The sequence below is a fragment of the Necator americanus genome, chromosome IV, assembly GCF_031761385.1.
Source record: "Necator americanus strain Aroian chromosome IV, whole genome shotgun sequence".
In the NCBI taxonomy this organism is placed as follows: domain Eukaryota; kingdom Metazoa; phylum Nematoda; class Chromadorea; order Rhabditida; family Ancylostomatidae; genus Necator; species Necator americanus.
The window spans coordinates 13,484,354-13,496,443 of NC_087374.1; the positions used below are offsets into that span (position 1 = coordinate 13,484,354).

General features: G+C 42.3%; 1 protein-coding gene across 1 annotated transcript; it reads right to left on the bottom strand.

Moving 5' to 3' along the window:
• Positions 1 to 375: 375 nt before the first annotated feature.
• RB195_001162 (uncharacterized protein) lies at positions 376 to 9,778 on the bottom strand (the record flags this gene model as incomplete). The annotated part of the gene is made up of 13 exons (XM_064197812.1): positions 376 to 460; positions 3,168 to 3,226; positions 3,424 to 3,515; positions 3,570 to 3,672; positions 3,781 to 3,939; positions 3,989 to 4,072; positions 7,471 to 7,563; positions 7,867 to 7,993; positions 8,087 to 8,223; positions 8,318 to 8,365; positions 8,489 to 8,542; positions 8,628 to 8,754; positions 9,729 to 9,778. 13 exons carry the CDS (start codon positions 9,776 to 9,778, stop codon positions 376 to 378), a joined length of 1,218 nt encoding a protein of 405 aa, XP_064053693.1.
• Positions 9,779 to 12,090: the final 2,312 nt, after the last annotated feature.

Here is a 12,090-nt window from a genome sequence, read left to right on the forward strand (position 1 = left end):
CTTCTTGCGCTGTTGTAGATGGAGATTACACGGGGGTGATGTCGACGTATTTGCGTTAAACAGTGACGATGACGCAGCCAAAGGTGAACGTTATTGGCTAGGAAGTTTCTGTAACCACCTAGCTTTTCCCTGAGTCCCTGTGTTTCCAAACAGTTTTTTCTTCGAAATTTGAACAAATAAGTGGCCAACCTAATATTATATTATTACAACAACTGACTGCTACTATGGGTGTATTGCTCGTGTGCTGACGGTTGCTGACAGCACTGGTTAACCAAACGTGGTCTTGGACGTTGTTTTGACATGCAACAAGAGAATATCTTCATTCTTAAACCACTAGAATAGCATGACATTTCTCATAAAAGTATTACATATGATTCAACTGGTTCCAGTAACTATGTTGTAGTCCTCGACGAATTTCCGATACTTCGCTTGGTTTTGTTCTGTTAAGATGGATTCATATCTGAAAATGCTCTTACTGATTTTAAGAAGAAAAAAGTAACGATGTAACTCTTTTCTCAAGTTTGTATCCTGAAAGAAATAAGGGAACTGAAAATAATGAGTTGAAGAATCTTCCACAACGTTCGAGAAATTTGTCGAAAGCTCCCAGCTAATTCATTTCTAGATCTCCCCTTTCACAGTTGATTTCCAAATGTTTACTCTTGATTCCTTTCCTGTTCAATTAATTGGCTTTGCAAAGAAATTTCGTCTCCACACCAGAAACACTTCTGTGATGTACAGATAAAGAAATCAAAATTGGCTAAGCTTGCTATGGCAAAGCTGCTCAATATGAGGAAAGTCTATCTGCCGCTCCAGCATACGCCCAGCATCAATATCCCGCACATTGTGCCGTGCCGTCTCAGACGGCGAATAGTATGGCGACTGGTGAGCGCGATCAAATCTCTGTTAGTTCAGCATGTCTTTCACTCCGGAGCAAGGGGACATGACGTGACGTGAATGACTTGCAATGTAGACAGTCTAAAACTCTGGGCTTACAGCCCGAGAACAGGATCCACCGACGCTGACCTACCTACCTACACTCTCACGAAATCTTATCACCTCGTCCTGCCATTCTTCTCCTTCGTGCTCTGCACCACAAATCTATAATCATCATCAACTGCCACTCACCATCATTAACACCTTATGAGTCTGAATTGGGGGCCTTTTATGAAGTGAGTGAAGTGATATGCAATTTCAAGTCCTACACATTCTTTGTCGAAGACATCAACGCAAAACTAGCAAAGGACACAGAGGAAGAATACAGGATCCGAAGATTTGAATAGGAAACCGGAATGAAAACGGCACTCGTCTTGGCGGCTGTTGAGGGCCACTCCCTTTCTTATGGGAATCTCTGTTCGTGAAGAAAGATCATCGTCGGCGTACCCCATTCTTGTAACTGCATGATTCGATTCCTCACAGAGGAGGTACGAGGCACTTTTGTTTTAGGCATCTACGTTTTACTCCTATCAGTGACTTGGAACGTGACGCATAGCCTCAAAACCAACACTCTGGAATCCCACAAGTGTGAGAAAAGTAGAGTAGTGAAATTGCCAAACTTTGCCATGATTTAAATTCAGTTAATCTACACTCCTCCCCCTATTTCAAATAGAGTAGCCACTTAAAGGCGTCACCCCACGAATCTGATGTGGTACGGATTTCAGGTGGAGTATTCGTATACGGCATAGTAGATTATGGGGAGAAGAGTGATTCCGTCCATTTCTTCCTAATTGCCGTAGAAGACGGCCCGGAAGATACGACTTCGAGCGTTCCGGCGCACTATTTTCTACAGGGAGTTCGATTGGAGCGCGCCAGCCTTGTGCACGCGCCGTATCTTCCGGGCCGTTAAGAATTAGGAAGAAATGGACGGAACCACACCCCTCTCTATAATCTACTATCCCGTATACGAATACTCCACCTGAAGTTCGCTCCACCTCAGATTCGTATTATCCTCCTTTGTATGATAGCTATGTACACTGTCAAATGCAGCGCATCACGATTTTGACGTGGTGCATAACCCACAACGAAAGCATAGAATTCGTATACTAGAATGCGGATCCCAGCGTAGTTTCGCTTAACCCATCGGCAGTCCATTCATTGGTTTCACCTGAATAAGTTGGTGGGAGGACATCACTACGCTTCGACCTCGCGCTTTTATGCAGAGCGTGAACAAGGATGCCGCGTTGCAACTGAAATCGTCGTAGTTGTCTTCCACATTATTTTTTGAGGACGACTAGAGAAAGATGAGTAGAGCCATGCTGCGTTTGAAATCTTCAAACCAAACTCTTTTCCTTCATTGTCGATTACACATCATCTGCGATACGTGATAAGCTGCCCATAAGCCTGTCCACATTTCGGGTATTGTTGCTAAACTGTTAGAACTTTGAATTCGCATAAAACCTGAGGTTGTCCAAAAGTGGTGTGTGTTAGCTTCACAAATGCTAAAGAACGTACTTTTCAAGAACATTCTGAAATAATTTGTTTAGCGATCGGACAACTCTCATCGAAAACTAATTTCTTCCGGCTATTTCGTCCATTTCCTTTTATTTCGTTAAGAAATTTAGAAACATTGGGCGGGTGTAGCGCAGTCGGTTAGAGGTCCGTTGTAGCCAGATGGTCGATGGTTCGAAACCGCCCTAGAGCAAACCAAGCCCTTCATCCTTCCGGAGTCGAAAAATTGGTACCAGACCTGTCTGGGAGAATAAAAACACCGACTTGATTATCAGCTGGCCCCACTACTCATTTTATAGGCCAAAACTTCGACGATTATGAATTGCAGTAAAACGCGTTGGCGCACAACAAGTGGATTGATACGCCAGTGACTTTATCCTTTTATTTCGTCCAGAAGTTGATAAACTTTGGAAAAAGACGAAGATTGTGAACAGCGTATGTGCATCCTCCGAACCACTTCAGATTTTTTCAAGCATGGGAAGTGATCAACCTGACATCCGGAGCGATCCATTGAGATGTCGCTGCTATTGAGTAGTAGCGCCACGATTACGGCTCTTTTACAGGTGAGGATGTTGTAATGATGTTTCATTGAAGTGTTTATGTGCTATATCCTTCTTATAATGGAAGATTTTTGCATATATCACACAACATCTTACCGAGAAAAATTGATACCCCTTATATTCTACCCATTTCAGAATTTGAGGAAACAAAAAGAAACACACCTTTTCTTGTGTTTTTCCAGGAAATAACACAACATGACGCGATGAATGAACAAGTATTGCTAAACGGAACCATAAAAAAACTGAATTGTTGTAGTGAATCTCGCTATCAAAAGTTACCAGTACGTATTGGAGCACTTTAGAAACTAGTATTCGGAAAATTCAACAAACTCATTGCGCACTTCTAATCCAAACTCTATATTTTTCTCACGAGTAACTCTAGACAGCGAACAATAAGAACTCTCTCATGTTCTCCTACAAGCTCATTTTGGATTGTGTACGCTCTTTGGTTTCGCAGTTCCATTAGCAAGTCATTCATTGCGGCGCACTCCTTCCCGGCTTGCATCCTCTCTGAACGTTAAAACGTTTCAAACACGTACTCAAAACCTGAAAAATTTGGCTTACCTAAGATGTATTCGACTGCGACTATTGTTCCAGTCCTCCCTATTCCTGCTGAACAGTGTACAATGATCGGTTTAGTTGTGCCCCGAACACGCGAAAGGAGCTCCTAAAATGAGATCAAGTTGTTCTTCGCATTACTAACGCAAACGATTTTGATGCTATGAACAACTCGTTATGCACACGGGGCAGGTAGTAGAGGAATTTTATTACTGACCATTGTAGTTAATCTACATGGTGGGACACCTCTATCAGGCCAATCTTGCCACTGATAATGCCTGACTTCACGCTGTTCCATTGTTCCATCGGGCTTTTTAAACTTGATGAAAAGTACTGATACTATCACAGATTGTTCCTCGGGACTCATAGGACGCATCTTAGAGAAAAGTAATTAGCTGCTAATGATTAGAGTAGAATAGAAGTACCTGGACATTGGTAATTTCAATCCCGGAATAAGCTTTGCTCATTCCTACTTGGTTTGGCCAATATTCGGCGCATTTAAACTTCCCCTGAACTCGAATTTTATGGAAAAGACATCATGTTGGATCTGAATTTTCATTTTAAATTCAACTAATAACTCAATTTGAGCAAAAACCAGTTCCATTTTTTTTTTCATCGAAACCTACGATGAACTACAATGTTGATCAATAGCGGAGAATAAACCAATTTTTCTAACTCAGTTTCATTTGTTTCTAGTGCTAGCAACTTATGCGCCGACAGTGAAGAATTTTGCGTCGATAACATAACTGAGATCTAACAAATCGAGGCCTTGAATGGTTAGGAGGGAATGCAATGCGCAAAATGATTCACATTATGTAACCTTTTATGACGCTTTTAATGTTTGATAGAAACTGCGTAATTAATTGGCAAAAGAAGGACCAGTTGTGAAATCAGGAACGGTACGTATGATAATGCTGACACTCAACGTTAACTTTTACTACAGTTATGTGATCCATGGCATTACAGCAATCAATTAAGGACTGCAGTTAATTGCTTATCTAGACGTGACCAGGATAATCCCAGTGGAAATGAGTAGAAAAGCAAGTTTAGAAGCTATGAGCATTGCCAGCTTCAATGGATTCGCTTGTTTTGTTCTCACGACGGCTCAAAACCATCCATGGTAACTTGCAATTCCGAAAGTCTCCCTCTCTCTACACAGGATGTAGAAATTCCTCGGTGGAAATGTGCCAAAGAAACTGACCATATTCATCTTCAGTAAAATGTTTCGCCTGATGAATATTGCCGACCAAGTATCAAAGGTTTTCTCGGGATCCAACTATCGTTTCCATCAAGAAGATTTCCCCTCACAATTAAGGGAGCGAAAGTTATTAAAGGCATCACCCCACCAATCTGAGGTGGTGCAGATTTCAGGTGGAGTATTCGTATACAGGATGGGAGACTACGGAGAGGGGGGTGATTCCGTCCATTTCTTCCTAATTGCCGTAAAAAACGGCCCGGAAGAACGTCATTCTTTGGCCCTTTTGTACAAGAGGTTCGGTTGGAGCGCCCCCTTTTTTTGGGGGCCCCCCCCCCCCGGCCCCTTTTTACCTAGGAAATGGACGGAACCCTCCCTCTCCAGTCTCCCACCCGTTTCGAATACCCCCTGTCTCCTCATTCTGTGCCTTTAAGTTCACGGAACGAAATCCCAGGAACATCATCAATGAGGCCTCCTTGCTTCGCTAACCGTCTTCAAGAAAAAATACTGCAATTCACAGCATCGACGAAAAAATATGGTTTGTAGAACACCTTTACGGCTGTACGAGAAAGGCTGAGAAAGTTAAAATCACCAAAAGACGTCTATCTTCTGGAACTCTTAAACTGATACGTCAGAAGCCGCACAAGCAGCAAGCAACCATTAACTCACATCTGAGCGTGTGAGACTCCAGTCCATCTGCTTATCATCTAGGAATACGTGCGTCATTTCAAAGCTTCTGACTCAGAAGAACGATATGCTATCATGTCACTGAAGAACTGTACCTCATCCGGTCCCGACAGGATAACCCTGAACCCTGAAGAACCTACCTTCAGCTGTTACAACCCGCTTACAAATATCCTAGCAAGGCTCTTTTCTCGTTATCACTCGGAATGTAAGATTTTTCTGCAGTGAAAGTCTCGCAAGACCATATTGTTGTATTAGAAATGAGATCCGCATGACATCGGTATCCGCCGTTCTACTTGCTGTCCGTCATCTAGAAGCTCTTTACAAGAGTGGTCTTTAACAGGATTGAAGAACAAAAGAACAATGATGCGAGCAAGCAGGGTTTGAGAAGGTTTAATCCCGACTTCAACACAATAGACTGCATGCACCCACTTTCGAAACTCATCGAGATGTCACAAAAAGAGAAGATTCCGCTACGCTTACTTTTCTCGGCTTTCGATGTAGCAGAGACGGAAGCGATTACCAGGGCTTTAGACAACCAAGGCGCAAAGACTCAGGACGCAAAGGTATTTCGAGAGTTACAGTACTTAAACAACCGGAATCTCTTCATTTTAGGAGAGCATCATCATTGAGATGAAGAAAAGTGTCCGGGTATACAATTTTACACAGAATATTCAATAACGCCTTCGAAAACATAATACGAAAGTTAGGAATGCGATGATACGGGGGCGAAAGTGGTTGTCGGCAGCTACACCATTTGGGGCTTCCTGGCGGCATCGCTCTGGTAACATTTAGCTTCAGTCATGCCGAACGAATGCTGGCCGAATTCGACTAAACATGCGGAAACATCGATCTTAAGCTGGATTTGTAGTAAATGATGTTCATAGGAAACGGATGAGTTCTCTAATGCTCCATTCAATGTCGACGGAACAAACTCCTCCGACTGAACCAGCTATGTTAATCTAACGTGAGGAAGGTAACAAAGACGACCTGATCTCAGAACTGAGCGGGAAGAAAGGAGCGGCTTGAGTAGCGTACAAGAGCATCAAGGATGTAGTGAAGAAGGCCAAGAACACCCAGCCCCAGCTTCACTAGTGCAGCACCAGCGCACTTCCTTAATTGCATTATGCTTTAGAAAGCAATTCACAAGCAAGAGGAAAATGCGATCAGCGTCATTGAATGTTTAATCGAAAAAGTGATGTTATGAGTATCTCGTTTCACGCAAGTCAAAGCTAGGCTTTCGAAGTTAGTTCATACGCCAGTGATCGAAGATTAGAGATGTCACCGCACTCGCGAAGGAAAGTAAAATAAGGCGGGCAGGACACGCGACGAGTTTCAGTGACAACTAATGGACCAGGGCCCAATACCGGGCGACATTGAATGCACTAATGAAAGATTGACGACTGAATAGATAGATGTGTTCACAACACCTTTGAAAGAAAAGTTCCATACTTTTCGTATTTCTCGCAATAGCAGAAACTACAGGGCAACCCTAGGCACAAATGGAGGAATTACTGGCAGCCAATCAATCACTTCGAAGAAAAGCGGGAGTCAAGGCGATCAAAATAGAGGGGAAGGGGCAGTGTTTGAGAGTACGATACTTCTTCGGTCTTCCCGCTTTAATAATAGGAGTTTTGACCTCAAAGACTGATCACACGCAGGTAGACCAGTTGTCATGAGTTGACAAAAAACAACTCTCACTTCAATTTTCTAGACCAGAAAAAGTGCAATGAACTGGTCAATAATATACTCTTTATTGTTGTTCCTCCTATCGTTCCTAACGACTAACTTTTATCGTTCAAAACGTATCGCGATGTCTGCTATGGTTTCTCTATGTGTGCCCATGTTCTTTCCCAGATTTCTTCAAGTTATGCTTTATCGTAGAGAAAAAAACTTCTAAGAACGAGAAGAATCTTGTCTCTTACTTGTGTCATACAAGACATCACGAATGGTCAGTGGTTATTGACAAACAATCACATCCAGTCGATGTGCAGCTTCTTTAGAAAAAAAAAGACGAAATAATTGTACCGTTTCAATACAGTTGCACAACATGATAATTGTTTCAGATTCCTCCTGAAGTACCATCATCCAGAACTCTGGGATCGTACCATCGAGCGGCCCCTGAAAACTACAAAAGTACATATTTGGCTTGAGAATTTCGCTCCTTCTGAACACTCATATTAGGCCATAAAATATTTATTACTGGAAGTTCTCTTGTGGCTAGAACTCATCTATCCACAAGAGTCCCCCAAAGGAGATGTTAGTCAAACCTACTCAGATAATCTGATGTAATACTACCAAGGGTTTAGTTTTTAGCATATCCATTTTGGACTTTGTGAATTCTACATTACTCCTAATATTCATGATTGATAGCGCTAGCGAAACGGATTCAATTCACTTATATCGAGCACACAATAATTACACCTGTGTGCAGATAAATCTTTTGTCAGATATTGGTGTTCCCACATAGTTGGCATGAATATAATCACAAGGAGCTCCAGGCCACTTTATAACTACACGATGTTGATCTTGGCATGGGACGTCTTGATATCTAAACAAATGGACTAAGGAAAAGTGATAACTACTTATTCCAAAGGCAACTACTAGATTTGGCCGCATCCGTAATCTTAGAAAAGTTCCCTACCTGTTCCTACCAGCTTCATGATTACTCTTGAAGGCTTCATATGTTACATCAGGCATGGTATATCTAGCAAGTGATCTATATTCAGCTCTGAGCGCTTCCACTCCCATATCTAGAGCTCTCATCACCCATTTCGCAACCTTAAGTTGAACTATGGTTTCCATGAAAATTCTGCACTACCTTCTGCTATTGTAATGTTTTGTGAGTTAAACTTTGCAAGAAGGAAACACTTACCACTTCGGCACCCTTTGCTGGCTTGGATTGTTGCGCATCTCCTGGAGCCTACAAAATAACCTTTGATGTACGATTAACCCATAACATTATCAACGTGCATTACCATAGGATGGATAAGAACGGTGTTTTGTAAGGTATATTTTGCTATTCTGCAAAAACAAAAGCACTAACCACTTCGCCCCCTTTATCTCTATTTGGCTGATTTTGTGGTGCTTCTGATGAAGCCTACAAAGTATTCTTTCACAAAATTATCCACTTAGTATTATCAATCTCCACTTATTATTTGATTGACGGGGGCGACTTTGAGGACCTTTCTCTGTTGTTTGGTTTTCTCATCCTTGGTTTCTTTGCATGGAGCACCTCCATCGTCTTTCGCTGCTTCTTTACTTATAACATTTTTCTTCTGTTTTTCCTTGCCCTTAGTCCTTTTATCGCTTCTGCAATAAATGAAATGAATTACGATTATTGGGTTCCGATTAGGCATATGCAGACTTGCGTGCGTTTGTAGCCTACACATACTGCGATAATAATTCGACTAACTTTGTTAGGAACAACCTCAAATAATGACTTGTTTGCGGTTTTGGGGCTTACATGTTTGTTCTAAAACTTTCCTACTTCATTGGGAGCCTTGAAAGGGATATCAGGTAAGAACGTCACGAAAGAAAACTTACTTGACGATCACTGGAAAATTTACGACAAGAAATCAAAACCAGTATTATTTTGCTTGTCATGAGCGGTTGCGCGATGGGTCTAGCCTCTACATTCAACAACATATCTGACGCCTTGCAGGTATTTTCGCAATGTTTGTAAATTACACACTTGTTATCTATCCAACCTCATCATCTGCAGATCAGCCATAAAAAGAAACGTGTTCTATAACGAAGAAGTCAAAGCAAAATAAGGATGTGATGTACAGGCGACTGTAGAATGGGAAACACCAACATTCTTGATTATCTGAAGTAGTCACAAAACTCGATACTCTGGTCGCCTACTAAGGGAACGGTCAGGATGGCTGTTCAAGTTTCCTTTGCTAGGTATGCTCTTAGGCAAAGGGAAAAGCCCGTAGTGGCCGTAAACCGTAGCTACAGAGGAAGGTGGAAAAAGCACATCTAAGGGAACTCTGCGTTGATAGACAGTTCGGGTGAGGCGTAATATTTCGCTGGATATGGAACTACGACGTCTGCATAGATCCTATCTGATCCCTTACTAAAGGTCGAATTGTGTGTGGTCAAATCTGTTCGAGGATAACACAGCTCGACGAAAATGCTTATAAACGCTAGGTCATAACACTCAAATCCTGATTACATCGTCGTAGCAAACATTTCAAAGCGATTGTTCCTCGTCTTGTACAACTGCTGACTGCACTAAAACTTTGAGCTCTGCAGTTCTTCTTCTGAACATGAAAACAAACCCTTTCTTTACTGCTGCTAAATATTGATTCTTGAGGTATGTAGCGATCATCCGAAAAAGTAGTAGAGTAGAACCGAAAAAGGAATAATGGGGCATACTCATAGACAATGAGCTTATAAATGAGATGATAACACGTAATATCTCCGTTTACTTGTCTTCCAGCGCAAGCTCCAGGCTTCGTCTGCATGATATCACTGTTTTCACATGCAGATGCCGAGTGACGAAACAACTGTGCTCAGCAAGTACTTAAATACCAGATCACAAAAGAGTCTTCCTATAGATCACCTCGGAAGCCTCTGGATTACCTTAGAAAATACGAAAGCTTTTTGGTAGATGTAAAAATTGTGAAATAACGCTGATGAATGCGCATATCCATGATCACCATCGTTGGGTACTAGTAAAGGTCAAGTTCCTTCCTTTTTGTCACTTATATTTTAAATGACGTAATTTCAAACAAAATTCTGTCATAATACTTTGACTTTAGAAACAGTTTTAAAGTGCGTTTTTCGCTCTATCTAGTCGTTATATTCGTTTTCGTAGCGATCATCCGAAAAAGTTTTAAGGTGATTTGGTCTCATTTTCAGGATTTCAAATACAGCATAGATTAGAGGCAAATTTGCACGATTTTCTTGTTTCAGTTTAAGCTAGGCCCAAAGGCTGCCGAGACAGCTCCCAATATCAATATTGCGCTTGCCCCGGGACCCACTAACGAACGTACGGTACAATGGTGGTTCAAGAAATTCCGCAGCGGTGACTAGAGCCTTGAAGACGACGAGCGCAGTGGTAGGCCATCCGATGTTAACAACAACCAAATGAGAGCTTTAGTTGGAGACAGCCAACGTACAAACTGTTTGAGTGCTTGCTGAAGAATTAGATGTAACGTATACGACAATTTTCAGTCAGCTGCAGGTGATTGGGAAGTCGAAAAAACTCGATAAATGGGTGCCGTACGAACTGAACAATAATCAAAAATCGTCATTTTGAGGTGTCGTCTGTATTCCTTCTGCGGAACACAAACGACCCTATCTCAACCGAATTGTGTCGTTCCATGAAAAGTGGATCCTCTACGACAAACGCTGACGTTCGGGTCAGTGGTTGAACTGCAATGAAGCCCCAAAACACTTTCCAAAGCCAAATTTGCACATGTTTGTCTCATCCGTCACAGATTCGTGTAAGTGGGAGAAACGATTACAGTGGAGAAGTAATGAAAACAAATCGACGAAATGCACCGAAAAACTGCAGAAGCCGTATGTGCCCGGCATTGGTCAAGAGAAAGGGACCAATCCTGCTCCACGACAACGCTAGGCCACACGTCTCACAATCGAAACTGCAGAAGTTGAACGAATTGGGCTGCAAGACTCCTCTCTAACCACCTTACTCGCCCGACCTCTTGGTTACTGACTACAACTTCTTCGCAAGAAATGCTTCAGGAACCGAGAAGATGCCGAAACGGTCCTTAACGAATTCGCCGCGTTCAGAACTCCAAAATTTTACTATAGGCTGTAAATGCACTTATCTCTCTTTGGCAAAAGTTTGTTGATTCTGGTGGTTTCTATTTCGATTAACGAAGTTTTCCTAAAGCTGAGATATGCCTCTTTAAAATTGAAGGTTAAAAACCGCAAGAACATTCTTGACAACGTAATAATGGCGCCTTTAGATCGCGTGTTTCTGCTTCTTCGTTTGTCTAAGTCACGAAATTCGAAAAAGCAGTGAGGCGAGTTCAGCCGCGTCGAATTGTTGCGCTGACGCTGCAAAACTGTAAAATCAGGTGTGACGGGCCCCACAGCATCAGACTGGAGCTATGGTATGTACGTTTCATGTTCCCAACATGTTCCCAAACAACTGCACTCTTGGCGCTCTGACTTCGCGTACGCCTCGGCAGATACTCCCCACTTCGTTGCACTCAAAACGCTCGTCAGACCTTTTCTCCATGCACGTTTGCTTAAATAGTGGCTAGCAGTTTACCTGATCTGACATAGGAGCCTTTGTTCGTATGACGGTGATGTTCACGCCATTTCATGTTAGCACATCATTCTACGTTAATTGTTAAGGAAAACACTTGAAAACCTGATAATTCAAACAGTGCTTCCCAGTTGCAGCGACATCGGAAATAAGCAAACTAGAATTTGTTCATTCTTTAAATGTGCTACAGAGACTTTAGGCTTGCTGGGACCACCCATCGCTGCAATTTGCAACGGTCCCAACTCGGTCCCAACTGCTGCCTCCACCGTTCCGAGCGCGTACGCAAATGTACTCGTGGTTCATGTCGTTTTGACCGGACCATACACTATCGTCCCTTCTTGACCTGGATCATTGTTATCGAACAAATATAATTGCGCTCTAAATTCCTGTAGAAATATTCC